General features: G+C 38.1%; 1 protein-coding gene across 1 annotated transcript in view; it reads left to right on the top strand.

The window, feature by feature from the left end:
* Positions 1 to 20: 20 nt before the first annotated feature.
* The window catches only part of LOC122078708 (synaptotagmin-5), a gene marked incomplete at its 5' end in the record, with an annotated part of 48,879 nt that continues 27,434 nt past the window's right edge, over positions 21 to 21,465 (top strand). Inside the window, 8 exon segments of the mRNA XM_042644809.1 lie at positions 21 to 71; positions 202 to 322; positions 1,293 to 1,414; positions 4,215 to 4,316; positions 4,541 to 4,606; positions 19,012 to 19,091; positions 19,532 to 19,682; positions 19,762 to 19,992. Of these exon segments, the coding sequence (XP_042500743.1) occupies positions 21 to 71; positions 202 to 322; positions 1,293 to 1,414; positions 4,215 to 4,316; positions 4,541 to 4,606; positions 19,012 to 19,091; positions 19,532 to 19,682; positions 19,762 to 19,992 (924 nt within the window).

Raw genomic sequence — 21,465 nt, 5'->3', positions numbered from 1 at the left:
CCCCCCCCCCCAAATTGCAGTTAACTTGGCTCAACCTTCAACTTACCAAGATCTGGCCATACGTGAATGAGGTAATGTTCCTGATTTTACTGGGGATCTCATTGTATGTGGTGGCATGGGATCAGGGGGGAAGCAGAATACCTAGTTTGCATGTTTTGGTGACAATAGCAAGTGCTCCTCTGTTGTCTTGTGGTGGTATAGGCTGCCTCTGAGCTGATAAGGACTAATGTCGAACCAGTCCTTGAACAATATAGGCCGGTCTTCTTGGCTTCTCTTAAATTTTCCAAGTTGACTCTTGGAACTGTCGCTCCACAGTTTACAGGTTAGTCTAATTGATATGATATTTTGTTTTTTGTTTTTTTTTTCAAATGTTTTTTGCAGTCATGGTGACCTTCATCTCCTCTTAAGATTCCATTCAAGGTCTGATATGAATTTACAATTATGTGCTAACTTTTTTACTTGTTAGTTGGTATATTTGGGCAACCAAAGCTGCATGTGTTCCATATGTTAAAAAAGTAGGATGGAAAGTAGTTCCGGCCTTACTTAGGTTCAAGAAATCATAATCAGTTAAGGATTGCCAAATGATATGAGCTAACTGAGGATGAGTGAGAATTTTAGATCAGAAACTATAATTGAGTTTTATATTCAAATACTTAAGTGTTCGCAAATTAAAAATTATAGGTTAAATAGAATAATCTGAAGCAAGAACCTATAAAACCATAACAATTCAGTGGAAATACTAGGAAAACTGATCCAACTGAATAGGAAAAGATAGATAGATGGAAGCCTTTGGGACAAATCCAACTCAAACAAGAACTATATTAGAATCCAATCATTAATTCATAAAATAAAATAAAATAGGAAAAGTAAAAGACCCTGACATGGCTAGTCTATTGAACTAATCTAAGTCCTCCTTAGACTGCTAAAATAGTAAGAAAATGACTGGCATTGCAATGAAGTTCAAATCTAACTCAACCAGGACTGGCCGAACTATTGAGTAAGAAACAGATGAAGAATGGCCACATATAAAACCATCTAGCCCATAAGGCCAGGATGCCAGCCCATGGTTTACACTGGTTAAAGGATGTTAAGCCTAGTTTGTCTATACTGTATCATGTATGAATATGCATATGGCATCCTCTTGCTAAACCCTTTGATTGTATAAGAGTAATTAAGTGTTAAACAGGGTAAATTCTCTTCACTTCATCTGTTTGATGGAAGATCGTAGTGCTGCTATTCATAATTAGAGGACATTTTCTTGAAGAGAAACTTACATTATTCATGTTTATTAGGAGTTTCAATTATCGAAGATGGAAGCGAGGGAATCACAATGGAGTTGGAGTTGAAGTGGGATGCAAATCCAAATATTGTACTAGATATCAAGACTAGACTTGGTGTGGGACTTCCGGTGCAGGTGATCCATGACCCCTTTACTTGTCTTACTTGTAGTGAGTTGTATCATTTAGATTAGCATACTGATCCTATCCATGTAAGTGCTGAAAAACATATTACGAAGAAAGTTTCAGTTGTTCATCTTCCCTATTTTTGTTTTCAAGAAGAATATGTATAAAATAACACTGATGCATTGTTGATGAGAGGATGCAGTCAAAAACATAGCTTAGTGAATTTCTTACATCTGTGTGATATAAATATGCTGCCTGCTTTTTCACCCTGCCTCCCTCATGTATCAACTAAAAGAAGTAAATAAATAAATAAAATAAAATAAAAGAGGAAAAAAGTATTTTTGTAATTGACCTATCTGATGTTGAGATGTTTTATTGTTTGTTGTGCTTGAGTGCTGATGCGTTGATGAATCATCTATTGGTTCACTGCTTGTTTATTTTTGAAGTATGGGGAGTGGCCCTTAAGGATATAGGAATGGAGTGGGTGCTGCAAAATTCCTTCATAAATGTCTTATGTGGCTGGATGTGATACAAATAAGTCATTTAATGGGCTTATTTTATTGCAACTAAGCCTTGGGTTGGGTTATGTATATGTTGGGCCTTTGATCCCATGGGTTTTATTTGTAATGGACTACTTTAATGGGCCTAAAATATGGGTAGAAAGTAAGAAAACGGTAGGAAAACGGGATCCTTTGTTATTTTGTTTCCTAATTAGAAGATAGAGGTAGTTTCTATTTTGCATTAGTTGCTATTTTGAGTTAGCTTCTATTTTCATTAGTTGCTAATTTGAATTAGCTTCTATTTTCAAAGAGGTTTCTATTTTGTAAGTTGAGTTAGTTTCCTTTTTATCATTAGTTGTTAGTTTTTAATTTATTCTTACTTGGTTAGCAAGTTTGAAGTTAAATTAGAAGGTTTTATTTTCAGCATTAGTTACCTTTTTTATTATGTCTTTGTGTCCAAGCAATATAAGGCTATTTAAACCCATCAATTTTAATGAGAAGACAGATTTAAGTTAAACAAAAAAAGATGGCTTATGCTGTTGTGCTGTGGGATGCAGTTGGGTGAGATGCCCTAGGTGAGATGCCTAAACTTGAGGGGTGGGATGCCCAAAACCTAACCTTCTTCTTCCCCCTTCACAACCCTCCATTGAATTCTCTTTTTGTTTTCTTATTTTCCTTTTATTTGTTTGCTGTGAAGAGTGTTTGAGAGCTAGAACCAAGCCTATTGGAGGACATTTTTTCTGTTCAGCCAGAATTTCAGATCCTGCCTGGGACTAGGATCACTTGTGAAGTTGTGATTCTAGTTCTACATTAGGATAGGAATGGTTAATAGAACAGATGTGAAATTGCGTTTTCTTTCATGAGGTCAGCTAGGGCTGTAAACGGACTAGATATTATTCTGATCTATATCCGGAACCCCCTGGTTTATCCTAGATACAGATACATTGATATCATAACCGATTAAGATCTGATTCGTTTATTGCATGTCCGATTAAAAGGTTAGATATTTGTAAATCATATCCTATCTGATTATATCTGATCCGTTTAAATTTATTATATATTATACATATATCATAAATGTATGTGATATATAAGGAATTATTTGTAATATAAGGTTATATAAATGCTATTTAGCAAAACAAGAGGGTTTAAATGGATATTTGTAAATTATATCCTATCTGATTATATCTGATCCGTTTATATTTATTATATATTACACATATATCATTTGTGGAGAAAGATTTTAAAATGAAGGGTAAATAAATAAAAGAGGTGTAAGGGGATTAAAACATACCAGATATGTATCCGGATGTTTAAATGGATACTAATACAGATACGGTTTTTCATATCTATTGGAATTTTTAATTTGTTATTAAATTAAATAAATGGAATGGAAATGGATATAAATTATAACTATAAGTTGAGAATCAGAGGAGTAGGGAATGATTTGACTTGTAAGTAATGACAGAGGTCAGTTTATTTATAATGAGATTACATCATGACAAATAAAATAAGTCAGGTGTCACTAACTAAGCATTCTTATTTAAGATAGTTACCGTAACCATGGTGATTCTCAACACTTCCCCTCAAGTTGGTCCAAAGATATCATACATGCCCAACTTGTAGACGAGAGGTTTAGAGAATGACTTGTCAGTAATGATAGAGGTCAGCTTTATTTATAATGAGATTGCATCATGATAGATAAAGTCAGGTGTCACTGACTAAGCATCCTTATCTAAGATAGTTACCATAAAGTAACCACGGTAATTCTCAACACTATGTCTGGCCCATATTCGTTCCGTTTGCAGCCTACTGGCAGCTGCCTCCTCATCTCTTTAGTTAGGAGAGAAACAACAGTGCGTTTCAAAATTTAGTGGAACCACCACATAAAGTTGCCTACAAAGCTAAAGAGAAGATTACGTAATCTTCTCAGTTATGTGTTCCGCCCCCGCCCCCGCCCCCGCCCCTTCCCCCGCCCCCGGACGGGCCCGGCCCCCGCTAACCCTTTAGTTTCTAGTCTTTGTATGGCTTGATGGACAGCCTTGAGGCCTCCTTTACTGTGACTGAATCTTTGAACTATCAAAAAAAGGGAATGTTAAACACAGAAGCAAAGAAGAGTTGAGGAGTAGAACTGGTTGGAAAGAAAATGGTTTAAAGATAAGGTGTGAGGCTGCATAGCATTCATATATATGATGAACCAATGGATCTGTAAATGTTTGATAACTTGCTTGCTTTTTTTTTGGCAGTTCATTTAACTATTGGTCGTCCATCATGAGATGATTCTAATGTCTGCTGCTGGTTTTCCATCTAGATAAAAAATATTGAGTTCACAGGTGTCTTCAGGCTCATGTTCAGACCACTTGTTGAGGAGTTTCCTTGTTTTGGAGCTGTTTGTTATTCTTTGAGAGATAAGGTGAATTATTTTCTTCTAAGGCCTTTTTTTTTTTTCTTTTTTTGGGGGGAGGGGGGTGGAGGGGTTCGCTAGTTTCTTTCAGAATTTAAAAAATTTTTCACCACCAGTCAAACCTATTGGTTTGCATTATACATATAACTCCACACCAATTTTTGAACATATGCGCATTTGCAGGAGTAGGGGAGAAAGGAGTATAACCACTTTCATGATGTTATCTGTTGCAGAAAAATTTGGATTTGACACTTAAAATTGTTGGGGGAGAGATACCTGGTGTACGTGAAGCCATTCTGGTTAGATATTTACTATTATTTGATTCATTTAGTTTCTTTTATTATTCCTTTTTGTCTTTGTATGGATCCATTTAGCCAACTTCAATTAGTTGGGATAAGGCTGAGTTGTGGTGGTTGTTGATTCATTTAGTTTCTGTTATTTTTATTTCTGCATGCTCATATAACTGATGGATGGTATGAGTGAGTTCATGAGTGTATAATGGGTAATCTTCCTATTTGTAATTGGAGTGCTAGGCAAGGATAAGAATTTCGATCTCGAGGCAGGCTTCGACCTAGCTCGAAACTTAGGTAAGGGTCGCAATGGTCGAACCCATATATTTTTGAGAAAGAATTCAACATGTCATGGGCTGGTCAAAATTGGTCGAAACTAGTTGAAATTGGGTTGGTCAAAAGACTCAAAAGTGGTCAAAATTGGTCTAAACTTGGCCTTTTTCAGTCAAAACTGATCAAAACTATCAAAATGTGCAAAATAATGTCAAAACAAGTCGAAACTAGTAAAAAATTGAAACAGGTCGAAACCGAAATGTGCCAAATATTGTTAAAATTGGGCATTTTTTTTTTTTTTTGGATACGTAAAGGTATTGTATTAAGAAAAAGAAGAAAATAGAAATGTATAGCAAAGGGCAGCCTTAACAATCCCACTTAGAGAAGCCTAAGTTAGGAGTATAGTTCTAGGTTTTGGAAATTTCGGCAGCAAATTTCGATGGTTTCGACCCACCACGAAATTTCGAAGTTTCGGAAATTTCGACCCAAATTTCTAGAATTAACCCCAAAAAATATCTGGTTTCGACCAAGGTCGGAACCTGGTTGAAACTTGAAATTTTGAACCTTGGTTAGGAGAGGGGACCCCAAGCAAGCGAGGACAGCCCATTGCATTGGAAAGAAGAATACATAATATGAAATAAATTCCTATTCCTCAGTTGCACCTTTGGTGAATAGTATAAGCTCTATCAGCTTGGATAAGATTCGTTTGCTCCATACTAAAATAAGAAGGAAGCCAACAGGTTTCATTTATTATCAGACCCATTTCAGCCATATAGTCCGCAGGTTTGTTAATCTCTCTCCACATGCCAAATCTTCTTCTGATGAATTTGATCAAGAAGACAAAGGGTATTGCTCTTTAAAGGTTGAATATCCCAAGGCACTACAATTTTACCATTTAAAATATCAACTGCTAGGATTGAATCCGATCTTATTGAGACTATAAGAAGATCTTTCTCAATACAAAGGGTTAGCCCCTTGTGTACGGCCTTAAGTTTCATGCTTAGGACAACAAGCTTCTCACCACAACTAGCATAAGCAAGGATAGGTTCCCCATCTTCTTTTCTAATGAGACCACCAAAGGAAGCCCTATCATTATTTAAGGCTCCATTGCAAAAAAGGTGAAGGGAAAAAAGGATGAGAAATGAGAAAAGAAAGATAAGGGTAAAAAGATGAGAAGAGAGTGAGGGGAAAGAGGCACATCCCAACAAGTCAGGATAGTCAAAGCTATATGGGTTAGCTACATGGATCCTTGCTCTCCAATAGGCTCTATCCGAGGTCATACTTGGGACAACACTAGGACTAAGCATGTCATTCCTTACCACTTCGCGTATGGTTATTTTAGGCCTACCCTTAGCTCTTTTAGCTTCTTTAATCTGAATCCGATTACTCCTTTCTTGGGAACTTTTGAACTCCTTCAATTTGAATCCGATCACTCCTTCTTACTTGGGAACTTTTGAATTATATAGCTCTCTTAGATGGTCATTGGGTCATGGATTGGAATATGGGTTGATACAAAAATGTAAAGAAATTTTCTTACTGTGCAGACTTTTGATTTCTTATTATTTTTCGTGCTTAGCAGGGCTGTCAATAATTCATTATCTCATTCCTTCTTTCATAAAAGTAGGTTGGGTGATGGATTGTCTTGGTGGAGGATGTAATGCATGTAGGACGCTTTGGCTTGACCGATCTATGGTATGTTAGGTAGACAACTGGTACCTTATTATAGTCTGTCGTTATAAGCCTGTGGCTGATTTGTAGTGACGCACCAGGTTGATAGTATGCACTTATTATAATTAGCCATTAACCCGTCAATCTTTTTGCATGGATCCTCGCGCTCGCCCTTCTTTGGAATCTCCATGTAGCGACCCCATTAAGTTGGAATACAGTTTTGGATGTTGTTGTTGTACAATGAAGAGAAACCATACTATGAGGAGGATTAAACCATGAATAGGCTCTAGGGACCTGCACCACCCAAGTTACGTCAATTCCCCATCTATCCACCAAGAATTGATTTCTTAGAGAATGGTGGGCCGAGAATGTTATAAAGTTGCAGCTATCAGCGACATCTGCTTTTATTGCTGGCACTATGGTTCAAGAACTTAGTCGCAACTTGCAAAATTTCGCAGGTTTCGATGGTATCCCCAAAGGTCGAAACGATATGTCCTATGACTTTTATAAGTCATAGCTTTCGACCATGTTTCGACATGTTTGGATGAAATTTCCTATGTTTCGACCGAAACATGAGAAATTTTGACCAAATCCACTGGTTCGACCATTTGGGTTGAACCAGACCCTATTTAAGTTATTTCAAACAAAAACCATTCACTGGTTACAGTAGATTTCGACTTTCTCTTGTGCATTTTTTCTCCCAAGTGTCGGAAACTTGGGGAAACAGTGGAGATTTTCGTTTTTTGACTATCAAACTTGAATCTAAGGGTGATTAGTGCTTGCTCTACACAATAAAGGCATCTTGGACCAAAAAGGTAAGTCCTAACTTCCCCAAAAAGCATTTTTTTATATAATATGTTATTGAATAGGGTAGAATCATGTAATTTTTTTATATGTTGCTTAGGAGGACCTGATCTACTCATTCACGGTGGCCGAATTTTTTTTTTCTTGTTAATGCTTTTTTTTATTTTTTTCTGTTTTTAAAAATGCATTTACCTACAACATTTTTTTTGAAAAAAAATGGGTTAATAGTTGGTCTTTGGTGTTCCACTTAATATATGTTGAACACCATCAGCCTAGGTTAGGATACCTAGCTAATGTTGATGATGAATCTTATAGAAGAGCGGTGAGAGACTACCAAGACAATTGGGCCCAGAACATATCATGGGATGCATGTCTCTCATTCAGAGGAGCGGCTACAACATCTGCAGTGGTACGTAGCTCGTGGGATGGAACCACCTAGACACTCTACTTAGAATTGAGTCACTACTATTGAGTGTTGATAGATAACTGTTGATGATGTAATATTTTTATTTATTTTGGATCATTTCGATTGTCTTTTGTTTTGATGTAGATTGTAGACTATATATAGTCATTATGTAGTATAGTTTCAGAATTTAAGTCAACATGTCAGCATAATGATTATCGAACCTTTGGGTCACCACACAAGTAAGACTTTATATATATATATATATATATTTTAATGAAACTAATGATGTGAATGTGTTAGAAATATTTAAAATATGATGCACACAAAAAATCAGATAGAAAAAAAACACAGTTTGGGGGTGGAGACCTAAGTTTCCACCATACCGGGAAAAATTCCCCAGTATCCTTGAAATTTCTCAGGTTTCGACCGAAATTTTAGTCTCCCCAGAGGTCAAAACATGGTCGAAACCCGATACCGTGAACCTTGTCTTGCACAATCTGAAACTTTGTCCTATTTTTATTTTGGAACAGCCTCATATTCCTTTCCCACTAAACATGGTGCACCGTTGCACAAAAAGAAAGTTTTATAACAACCCCCAGCTGCCCATCAGCTTTAGCAACACCACCCGTCCAAGTGGCAACAACCACTAAGGTAGTAGAAGGATTGCCTTTTTGGGCACATAAGGAAAATATCTCTCTCCAGATAGCTGATGAGAGGCAATAAAAAAATACATGGTCTCTATTTTCTATCCCCACCCAACAAAAAACACAATTACTTTCTATTGCAGTGTTCCTTTTAATCACCTGATCCTTAGTTGGAAGCCCATCAAGTAGGCACCTCCAAGTAGTAAAATAATTTCTTGGAATAGTTCCAGAAAACTGAACAGATCGGCTCCAATCCTTCTTTTTAGATCTCCTCGTTACAATATCCCAGGCTGGTTTGGTGGAAAATAGTGCTAGAATTAGCTTTCCAAACCACAAAATCCTTGTCAGTATGCCGAAGCCTAGGGTACTAGGAAGCTCTCTCCAGACACCAATAAGATCAAAAGAGTTGCGTGGTCGAGGGTGACATTCTCCAGTCCGAATAAATTTTCTTCACCAAAAATCAATTGTTTGGATGATGAACTATCCGGGCTATCAAAAACAATTACTACTAATTATTTCGCAATATCTCCCTTACATGCATCACATATGACCGCATATTTGCTACTTGGAAAGTAGAAAGAAATTTGTATGATAACCGTATAATTAGAGTTTGGTAAAAAGAGATTGTATAATATTCATCTAGGAATATATCATCCAGGGATATGTTTGTGCATAATGCCTTCTTAATTAGAGTTTGGGCAAAAAAATAAGCATGTTTTATACATTAGTATATGTCTTATGCATTAAATATTTATTATCTTTAGATGAATAGTTTGAAAAGCTAAGGGATAGGACTGGGCATTTCGCTTGAATTTTTTGAGTAGTAAGATTGATGGACAGTGATGTAGATAAGTCACTTGGGCTTATTTTATTGCAAATAAATCTTAGGTTGTGTTATGTATGTGTTGGGCTTTTGATCCCATGGGTTTTCTTTGAAATGGGCCACTTTAATAGGCCTAAAATATGGGTAGAAGGTAGGAAAACGGAATTTTGTTCATTAGTTTAATTAATTGCTATTTAATTCAATAAAGGCCCATTAGGCTATTAGTTGGTTATAAAGTCCTATATGGATTATTAGTTAGTTAGTTAGTCCTACTCCATGTTGGAGTCATAAAGTCAAGTCCTAGTCCTATTTTGAATTCCTAGTTGTAGTAGGAGTGTCTAGTCCTATTGGGAAACTAGCTCCTAGTTGTAGTAGGAGTGTCTAGTCCTATTGGGAAACTAGCTCCTGGTGTTAGTATGATTGTAAACTTCCCCTCTATAAATAGAGAGGCATATGTACCATTATTCGACAGATTTGAATGAAAGAAAGTTTGCATTTATGAAAAAAGTTTGCAACTAAATGCTTAGAGTAGCTAGATAGATGTGGGTAAGAAGCCCAGGCTGAGATAACCACTTCCTTTATTCTTTTTCACCCTTCTCAACCCCCTATTTGTTTTATTCTTCTTTTTTATTTTATTTGCTGTAACATTCAAGAGGTATAGTTAAGATTTTGATAAAAGTCTCCAGAAATCAGAACCGATCAGCAATCCTAGTGGGAATAGGAGAGAGATCGATCTCCTCTCTTTCTCTCTTCTGTACTTTGTTCAGCCAGGTATTCAATCAAGGTATTTCAGGCCTCATAAGGGTCCCACGATCCTTACCTAGTCACTGTTGGAAGCATTCAACTGCTATTCTTGAAGGTTCTTCTCAGTTTTCTCTCCTAGGTCAGAAAATCAAGAAAGCTTGTAACTTCACAACCAGCCGTCAGAATCCTCTCAACTTTGGCGGTTTTTGTACCCTCCCTAGGGACTATCTACGCCTAAGAGTGCAATTCAATCGGACTCCTACAGCCCTGGCCGCACCTCTCTCTCTCCAGCTCTGCAACAGGTCTTTCTCTCTCCTATCGGGTTAGGTTTTGGGCTGGTTTTGCTCTTATATGGGTATTGTATCCTTGGGGATTTATTTGATGGTATTATTTATTTGTTTCTTACTCCTATTTGTATTGTTTGGGGTGATAAACTGCGGAGTTAGTTACTTGTAATCTACTCCTGCATTAGACAGCCTTCTATAAATAAACAGATATAAACACAACATATAAGATATTCCGATATGAATCTTAGGATTCCTATTTTACCTGAGGTTTAAAATAGTTATACCCTTCTATACCTTTTGGACAATGAATGGCATTTGTTTGTTATTTCAGGCAAGGAAATCTCTGTCCATTGATTTGGATTCCTTTAAATCGTTCCCATCTGATCAGTTCAGGCAAGGGGACTTGAAAACAGGATAAGGGGTTGCTTTTCTTACAGATCTTGTTATACACAACCACCGAATGCCTGAAACCTTAAATTCTTCAGCCACTCCATCCACCAAGTTGCTGGACTCGCAAACGCAGTCTTGTTGCCAACTAATCCTTAGTATATCTTCATACTACTGCCGCACAGTGGATTGTAGTTATGTTTCATATCCCCCTTCCATTTTCTTCTTTTTCTCTTTCTTCCATTACTATTCTGCAGGTATTGGGTATTCCAACAACTTTCCCTCTCTGTCGTGGTCATAGTTGTCAAGGCGTCGCCTAGGCGACGACTAGGCATCCAGGCGGTTTGCCCAGGGCCTAGGCGACAACCGCCTTATTGCACTGCATGTTGCCCTGTGTTTCCGCACTTATTTATGCCAAATATCATTCAAGTAAATGTTTCATTTACTTAAGATATTATTTATAAATAAGAAAATACCCTCTATTTGAATCCAATAAAAATAGTTTAAAAATCAAATTCCAAAAAGATAAAAAGTTAACCCCCCAGTCCAAGAACAAAAACTGAATTTCGGTTATAGGGGCGATTTTCAACTTTTAAATGCTGGGGTTTTTTTCAATTATGAAAATTTTATAAATTCTATTATGTTGAAATATTGCTAAAAACCAAAAGTCTGGTAAAATAATATTTTGTTTTGATATTCATAAAATTATTTTCATTCAGGCGATTTTAACAGTATTCACGCACTAAAAAATAAGTTTGACTGGAGCATCACTTTGTCATTGCAACTTAGATTTAAGTAATCTTAGAGTTGTTAGAAAGCTGGTTTTATGTTATAACTAATACCAAAAGTCTCATGTAAAAATAAAATCATTTGACCAGTCAAACTTATTATAGAATAAGAGCATTTCTCTAAATGTTGATTTTTTATAACTAAATATGACTTAATGTTAATTTTTTATGATTTGATGTGGCTAAATGTTGATTTTTAATGATTTGATGTGGCTTAATCTTGATTTTTTTATGACACAAGGTATATATAACTTACTAACTAATGTTAGAAAATAGGAAAAATAAAAAATAACACTTGTTCGCCTTGTTCGTCTTAAGGCGGGCGCCTTCTCGCCTAAGCGCTCAGACAACCTTTCACTGCCTTGGTTCGCCTCGGCGCCATGACAACTATGGTCGTGGTCTTTTATTGGGTAAACCATAATCTTATTTTGTGTCTGTGTAACTTCAGAGATTAGAGGACCAACAATGGGAGGAGAAGAAGATGAAGTGAAGAGATAAGAAACCGAGAGAGGGAGAAGAGCTAGAACATGATACAGAGAATACCCACTTTCGTTCACCTGACTATACCTTTTGGTCACCAATTTTACCTTGTATCTCTCAATAGCACCATCTGATCGGTACTTGATTGTATAAACCCAACTGTATCCAACTGGAATAAGATCAATCAGTTTCCAAGTACAATTCTTCTCAAGTGCCTCCATTTCCTCAGACATAGCTTTCTTCCACTTGGGGTTTGTCATCGCCTTAGTAACAGTTTTAGGGATGAAAGCAGAAGAAAGAGTAGCTGTAAAAGCAGCACCTGTAGGGGAGAGAGCGTCATAGGAAACAAAAGGGCTATAGGATTAGTAGAAGCTCTCTTACCTTTTCGAACAACAATAGGGAGATCTAACTTAGAAGGAGGAGAAGAAATGTTACCTGATTGAGGAAGGTGAAGCTTAGGATGTGGATCCAAAGAGGATTCTTGGCAGGTCTTCTTTGTCCTTCTTGTGTACATAATAGGCTCCTTATCTTTACAAGGACCACTAGTATTAATATCATCCACCTCTTTATGCTTCCCAATATCAAGAGAAAGGAGTAAGAGGCAAGGGACAGAATGGCATCAACAACTTTTTCACTTTCACTTCCATTCTCCCCCTGAAGAGGATGCTGATGAGAAGCAAAGAAAGGCATAGACTCAAGGAAGATAAAGCAGGGTGACAACACTTCTAGCCTTTAGTAGTGGAATATTGTTAGTAAAAAAGTCTTGGAGACCACCATACACGTACTCTCCCCCTTATCAGACCGAACTATTTTGATTTTGGTTTCAAACTGGGTATAGACCATTTTATAGAAGTTTTTGAAGGCATCATAAACATCACTCTTCTATTTCATAAGAATGGTCCAAGTACAACAAGAAAAATCAATAAATGAAACAAAGTAACGATGGCCAAACAAGGAGGTAGTTGGACAAGGTCCCTAAACATTACTATGCACAATATGAAAGGGACATGTAAATCTATCACCACGATAGTAATAAGATGAATGATAATATTTAGCAAAAGTATATGGTTCACAATGAAATATATGAGAATAAGGAAAAGATATAAATAAGGTAATTGTTTCCTCATAACAATTAAAGAGGGATGTCCCAAACGTTGATGCCAAAGCATGACAGAGTCAATAGAGCTACTATTACTATGGCTTAATACATAGGATTGTGGTGTAGAAAAAAAGATAATTGCAGCTCAAGACGGTAGAGTCCTCTCTCCTCATGCCCATTGCTAATAATCCTTTTCATCATCAAATCTTGAAAAAGGCAATGAGAAGGAAAAAAAAAGTGACATAACAATTCAAAGACTTAGTTAAAGTGCTTCCTGACAAAAGATTTGAGGTAAGTTAGGAACATGAAGAATGGAATTAAGTGAAATGAAAGAGGTAATGGGAATACTACCTTCACCAATAACAGAGGAGATGGTACTATTAGCTACCCGAGCTTTATCCTTACCATAGCAAATGAGTAAGAATCATAATAATGAGACGTAATGGTCATGTGGTTAGTGGCTCCAGAGTCAATGACCCATGATGGAGCTATGGAAGGTGTAAATGTGGAGACATGCATAGTGAAAGGTGAGGCATCATGTGAAGTAGATGGGTTATCAAGCTGAGACATGAGCTGGCGGAGCATTGCAAGCAATGTCATCCTTAGAGGAGCTGGTATCTGCCTGTGAGTGTCCTCTAGGATCAGTCTGTCATAGTAGCATGTGTTGTAGCCCCTCTTCTGTGGCCTCCATGTGTGCCAATAGATCCATCATGTGTACTAGGAGGATGGCCATTAAGAAACCAGCACCTCTCTTGAGTATGCCCAGGTTTCCCACAATAATCACACTGCCAAGGTGTATCTCTGTCATCTCCACAGGATGATCCTTGGCCTCTACCGCCTCCTCGCCATTCTCTGTGGGTGGTAGAAGAAAGAGCAGATTGTTTAAGTGGTGGAGCAGCGTCCATAGCACCTCTCCTAGTCTCTTCACTCAGCAAGCAGCTACACACCTCATCGAGGGATGGAAGAGGTGACCGGCCCAAAACCTATATCCGGATTGGCTCACAGTCTGAGTTCAACCCACCCAGTAAGATTAGAATTCACTCATTTTCAAGAGACTTGTATGTTCGAGCAAACACCAAGAAATACGAAAATAAACCGAGACAGATCACACAACGCACAAAGATATAACGTGGTTCACACACCGGTGTGGTGTGCTACGTCCTTGGGCAAAGAATAAGATGTTTCAGTATGTAGAAGAGAGATTACACCCAAGTAGCGGCGAGAAAACTTATCCCGAAACACTAGCCCGAAAAACCCCCAAATTACAATAATTTGCTCAATAAGACAAGTACATTATATACTCCAAGTCGCTGGTTGACCCATCGGGTCGTAGTCAATCCGGTAGCCCCCGCACCCCCGTACGAGATCAGTGCTGGGCTCCAAGCTTGGGCCTACCGGCCCAACCCCTCTGCTACCATCATGGATCTCAGAAAACTTCTCATTCGGGTTGACACCAAAATATGTCGGAGTGGGTCAATCTTCAAAAAGGGTCAAGAATTCGAGACAAACATAACAAATCTCCACATTAGCTTGAATTCTGCTTCAACAAACAAACAAATAGATAAAATCTTCACCTTCTCCAAAAGTCAAAAAACGCCAAGTAAGTTCCAGCAATGTTCGAACTTACCAACACACAAAGGCTGAGTCAACATATCAGCTAGATTGTCTTCAGTACCAATCTTTAACACTTGAATATTACCTTAGCAATTATCTCTTTGATGAAATGATACTGAACATCAATATGCTTCATCCTCTCATGATACATCGGATCTTTAGTCAAGTGAATAGCACTCTCGCTATCACAATGGACAACAGTCACCCCATGATCCATGCTGAGTTCTCCCAACAAACCTCTAAGCCAAATAGCCTTTTTAATTGCCTCAGTCACTGCAATATATTCTGCTTCAGTAATAGATAATGCAACTGTAGCCTGTAAAGTAGCTTTCCAACTAACCGTACTTCCTCCAATAGTAAATACATAGCCTGTGAGTGACCTCCTCTTGTTAAGATCACCTGCATAATCTGAATCAACATAACCAGATAAACTATCACCATTCCTCCCAAACTCCAAACAAACACCAGAGGTCCCTTTCAAGTACCTAATGCCAAACCTGTAAGTACTCCTCTTGCATCTCATTTTAGACTTTGAGCTGCTCTATCACCTCAGACAGATGAAGAGGTGGAGTACATGTCACGTGTTTCATACTCTAGTGTAGTTGGCTCCGTTATGTATGCTATGGTTTGCACTTGTCCTGACATTTCACAAGCTGTTAGTGTGGTGAGCAGATATTTGTCATGTCCAGGTAAGGCTCATTGGGAAGCAGTGAAGTGGAGACTTAGGTACTTGAAAGGGACCTCTGGTGTTTGTTTGGAGTTTGGGAGGAATGGTGATTGTTTATCTGGTTATGTTGATTCAGATTATGCAGGTGATCTTGACAAGAGGAGGTCACTCACAGGCTATGTATTTACTATTGGAGGAAGTACGGTTAGTTGGAAAGCTACTTTACAGGCTACAGTTGCATTATCTACTACTGAAGCAGAGTATATGGTAGTGACTGAGGCAATTAAAGAAGCTATTTGGCTTAGAGGTTTGTTGGGAGAACTCAGCATAGATCATGGGGTGACTGTTGTCCATTGTGATAGCGAGAGTGCTATTCACTTGACTAAAGATCCGATGTATCATGAGAGGACGAAGCATATAAGTACTATTGTCTTGTTGAGAAAGGTCAATGTGTTTTTGGGGTTTTTTCGAGCTAGGGTTTCAGGGCAAGTTTTCTCGCCGTTGCTTGGGTGTAATCTCTCTTCTCCATAGTGAAACATCTTCTTTTTCGCCCGAGGACATAGCACACCACACTGGTGTGTGAACCTCGTTAAATCTCTGTCATGTAGATTTATTGCCTGTTTATTTTCGTATTTTTTGGTGTTTGATCTAACAGACATGATGTAAGGTTACTCCTAAACAAACACAGTTGGAGGTCCAACAACACAACTAATCACAAACTAAGGCATGGGGGGGCCAAACCAAGGGGCCTTAGGCGACTCTTATAGGCCTTGTCCCATCCCCAACGCTTGCTTGAGGAGAGAGAAAGAGGAGTTTGAAGGAAAGGCTGGTGGTAATGCTAAGAAGGTCATTCCGTCTTGGTTTGAGCTTCAATCAGTCCTTGTAGGAGAGTCTTCAACTTGCTTCTAGAGCTCCATTAGGTGTTGTTGAATATTTTTACATAATATACCCTCTATTGAACCCTTTTGCTTTCTAGGGTTCCAAAAGAGACTCAAAGAATGAGAAGGAGAAGGAGATGTAGGAGAAAGAGAGAAGAAAGGAAGGAAGAAGGAGAGAAGTTGAGAAAAGAAAGAGAGAGATGAGGGCAATTCGTGAGAGACTGAGAGAGCTATTAGCTCTTCCCCCCTATATTAAGTTCAAACTAAGAAAAAAAGAGAAATTACATAGTCCTCCCTAGGGAGCTAAAAGGGAAAAATAGGGAAAATACTACTTAAGACATAACATAAATTACATAAGCATAAAGTGTATCATGGTGTTGTGCTCCATGGAGATTCCATGGAACAGTGTACTGTGGAATCTTGTCTAATTGCTTAGTTGTTGTTTCTCTTTCCTATTTTAATTAGACCTATTAGACTTCAGTAGTTTGTTTCCTTTCCTTTCATTGTAATAAGTCTTTGGCTCTTAGTAGACTTCCTACCAAGAGTCGGTTCTATTTTATATAAGGGATATAGCAATTGACGGTAGAGCTATTCTGCCTTTCGTATTCTAGCTTTTCCCCCTGTCTCGGTTTTTGTCCTCTATTCTGTTCTTATTCTTCACAGGTTTTGGTTGTTAAGGTTTTGTTACAAAACTAATGAATTAAATCCCATATTCTTATCTTCTACTTATATTTTAGGCCTATTAAAGTGGCCTATTACAAAGAAAACCCATTAGTCAAAAGGCCTAACATGTATAAAATCCAACCCAAGGCTTATTTCTGCTAAAATAAGCTCACTTTTACTGATTTGTCTGCATCACCCCCTTCCATCTTCTTTTCCTCTTTCCTTTTTCTTTCTTCCATTACTGTTCTGCGGGTATTCCAGCTACCATCCCTCTCTCTATCATGGATTGTTATTGGGTGAAATCTAATCTTATTTTGTGTATTAATAATTCTTTGTTGTTGGCGTCATAATCTCCTCTATTTTCTATTAATTTTGCATGCTGTTTCAGGAATAGTTGCCATGGATCAAGGCAAACCAAGGTGGCGGAGGGCTGTCAAAATGCTTAGGCGGCAAGTTGCTCGCCTAGGCGTTGCAAAGGCGCCTTAGTCTTTGTTTATTTTCCCTCTTTTTTATTATTATTCAGTATGCTACATGTACCTTGTATCATAAAAATATCAACATTAGCCACATCAAGTATAAAAAATGAATATATTTTTAGATGAGACTTTTTGTATTAGGTAGAGCACAAAATCAGCTTTCCAACAATTCTAAGATTACTTAAATCTATAAGTCGTAATAATTAATTTATGTTCCGATCAAACTTATTTTGAAATGTGCAAATGCTGTTAAAATCATCTGAATGAAAATAATTTTATGTACATCAAAACAAAAGATTATTTTACCACACTTTTGGTTTTTAGCAATATTTTATCATAATAAGATTTATGGAATTTTCAGAATTGAAAAAAATCCAAGCATTTGAAAGTTGAAAATCACTGCTATAACAAAAATCTAGTTTTTGTTCTTGGACTGGAGGGTTGACTTTTTATCCTTTTGGAAATTGATTTTTAAACAATTTTTATTGGATTCAGATCCCATGTTTGGTCATTTATAAATAATATCTTAAGTAACAGAACTTAAATGGTATTTGACATAAATAAGTGTTGCACCTTGAGGTAAAGCAACAGTCGCCTAGACCCCAACTAGGCCTCTTGGACACCTAGTCGTCGCATGGAAAACTATGGTTTCTGGTCTGTGATAGGACTGTTTTCACAGCATACGTGTCTGAACTTCAGTCACTGTTTTTTGACTATCTAACCTTCAGATTAGGCTGAGTTTTGACTATGTTATTCCCTTCCCCTTCTGCCCCATTCAACTCAAGTTTGATGTCCATCATGATAAGTTTAGAGTTATTCAACTTTTCCTTGATATTTTCTGGTTTTTTCGGTTTCTATTTTCTGTCCATGTTCGTATCTCCAAATCTCACAGTCATCTTGCTTTGATGTTAACCACATAGTCACCCCATTAGGACCTCCACTCCATTTAGTTTCTCTGTGCCTATATCTCAGTTTTCTGGTACACTGCGATTCTGGTTTCTCATAGATTTGCTAGTGTTTGTTACTTCAGCCTAGTAAACCTCATCAAGTTGCCAGCAAGGAAAGTGGCACATGTTGCATAGATGAAACCGGCATGGTTTTCTCCAAACCATTGATATTCTTTCGCAAGAACAAGTAGGTGTCAGATTTAAAACCAGTTGTTTCAAACATTTTACTTTGGCTGCTTTCCATTTGACCTGTTGCAAGTTACCATTCTTGAAGAGGATGTGTGGATCGGACCCTGCCTAGCATCAATATGTGAGTACATAAGTACATATGCATATAAATTGGATTGTATATATATCTTTATCCATTGATGAATTGATTTGGTCATAGTTGTCACGGCGTCTAGGCAACCCAAGACTTTGGAGGGGGCCTGGATGCAAGTTGACATCAAGCGAAGAATGTGCCTCCCTAGACTACACTTTGGAAACTATGGATTTGGTTCAAAATATTGAAGTATCAGGTAAAGAAGAACATCAGGAATTGAACTTTTTGCTGGTCACTCAACATCCCAATTCCACCCCTCCCTGGGCCGGAAAGGAAAATAAATTAATAAATAAATAAAGAGGACCTGAGAAAAAGAACTTACAGAAAAGTAAGGAAGAAAATTGTAGTTATTGTGATCTATTTTTCACAGTATGTTTTTTTATTCATGTGTTGATTATAGGATTTTAATGGAATTTTAGATTTTGATATTATGAAATTATGCAGGAGACAATTGAAAATGCTTTTGAAGATACATTACATTGGCCAGCTCGAAAAATTATTCCCATTTTACCTGGGGATTACAGGTATTGTCATTTAAGCAATTTATATGTTGGGATGCTGGCTTACCCATTTACATACCCATGCGGATGGTCAACCAACAGCGTGATGATACGTGTTGCTTATATACTAGAGGCTTGAGGCGCTAGTCAGATTTCATCTAGGAGAATATACACATATTCTGTTGCCTGCTTTTGGCTGATGAAAATAATCTTTTCTGTTTCTGGGCTATTGATAAAAGAAAATTATCGGGTCTTCCCAGAAAAATGCTGAATGATGGGGTTATTGTAGTCATTGTATGTGCATCTTCTTGGCATAGAGATGGGGTAGAGAATTTGAATGGTGGGTCTCACCATCCATGTGACGGCTGCTAGTTGATCATCTTTATATTAAAATATCATCTCTCTCGCTCTTGTTTCTTGTCTGACTCTCAGCAACTTATATTTCATGCACTTTTGTTGTTTAGTGACTTAGAGTTGAAGCCTGTTGGAATATTAGAAGTGAAGCTTGTGCAAGCCAAAGAACTAACAAATAAAGACATCATTGGAAAATCCGATCCTTTTGCAAAAGTCTACATACGCCCATTGCAAGACAGAATACAAACCAGCAAAGTCATTGTAGGTGAACCCAAAACTCTTTCTCTAATTTCTTTTACCTTTTTCTGTTTGGAAAATAATTCTAAATTTTCTTGTCCAGAACAATGAATTGAATCCTATTTGGAACGAACACTTTGAATTTGTAGTTGAAGATCCATCTACTCAGCAATTGTTTGTTAAAGTTTATGATGATGAAGGGGTTCAGGCATCTGAACTCATTGGTTGTGCTCAAGTGCCGCTGAAGGATCTTGAGCCTGGTAAAGTGAAGGATTTGTGGTTGAAATTGGTCAAAGATTTGGAGGTCCAGAGAGACACTAAATATAGGGGTCAGGTAAAAAAACGATAATTGCTTCATTCTTGTTCTCTTCTAATTCTTTCTTTGTTTGTTTGTTTCTTTCTTCTTCTCATCTCTTTTTTGTGAGATACGTTGTGCATTTTAGGATGATCAAGGCAGTTTAGGGGCTTTTGTTTTTTGGCAATTTGTATCCTTGTGGATGCCTATGAAGGGGCTGCTTTGTGGTTTAGGATTAATATTGATGATAATTGAGTTGAAAGTAGGATGATCGGTAGAAAGGGAGAACATTTGGTGTGGGTCAGTCACAGTTAATTGAAGTGGCGTGATCAGAATATGAGCTATATTCATGGTTCCATCTTCCATGGAACACTATATGTTTTCATAGATTCTATACATTCTCCATTTTAGGGGGGTGTTTCTGGAACTGTAAGAGAAGAACAATTAAATATCTGTTAAAACATTTTGATCTTTACTTTTGGTATAGGGTAGAGAACAGGAATCTGACTCAAATAATCTGTTGAGCTTATGCCGTGACCAACCGAGACCTGATGCTCCCCTCTCCGGCGAACCCAACCTGCCTTGTTGAAACCCTTCCTCCTCCCCCCGACTGCCTCTCGCCTAACCCATCTCCATTGGCCCTCCCAACCTCTGTCCCTCCTTCTGAGACTCGTCCTTGGGTATCAGTAGTCTCCTCCCCCTCCCCCTCCCCCTCCCCTTCTACCTCCTCCTCCATCCCCTCCTCAGTGGACACACCCTCTTCTACCTCCCTCCAGCCACCCAATCCTCCCCTCCCATTGGCCTCTGTCCGCCGGGCTTTTTGGATTCAGAAATTCTGAAATGGAAGAGGTGTTGTTGGATTCTTTCTGGGCAGCAGACCTCCCTTTGCAGTAGTCAAGTCCTCTCTGATGAACCAATGGAAGCCTTCTTGCTCCCTATCCATCGACATGTTTGATAATGGAGTATTCATCTTCAACTTCGACTCCGACTCCGACTCCGACTCCAACATTTCCGTTGCCATTGATGGAGGTCCCCGGTACGTTGGAAAGAAACCCATCTTTCTCATAAAATGGATGAATTTACCTCGTGCAACAAATCCGAGCCCACCTCCATACCACTGTGGGTCGTCTTCCCCAAGCTCCCCCGGCATTTCTGGTGTTCTAAAGGGCTTAGCCTCATTGGCAAGCCCCACTACTCCGACAAAAGCACCAAGGCGATGGATAGACTCTCCTTTGTGCGAATCTGTATTGAGGTTTGAGCTGACCAGACCCTTCCTAACTCGATCATCATCTCGGATGGAAAAGGTCACTCATTATCTCAGGAAGTCTTCTATGAATAGATACCTCTGAGATGCTATGTCTGCAACTGCTTTGGACATTCTACCATTTGATGCGATAAAACCACCACTGATGCCATTGGTGCCTCTGTAGAACAAATCTCTGCTGCTGTCGTTTGTGCCTCTGAAGATCAAATCTTTGCCGTCACATGCAAGCCGATCAATGAACCTCCTCT

The sequence above is a fragment of the Macadamia integrifolia genome, chromosome 5 (assembly GCF_013358625.1).
Source record: "Macadamia integrifolia cultivar HAES 741 chromosome 5, SCU_Mint_v3, whole genome shotgun sequence".
NCBI classification, from domain to species: Eukaryota; Viridiplantae; Streptophyta; class Magnoliopsida; order Proteales; family Proteaceae; genus Macadamia; species Macadamia integrifolia.
The sequence above is the reverse complement of the archived record's forward strand: the minus strand, read 5'-3'. Positions and strand labels throughout refer to the sequence as shown.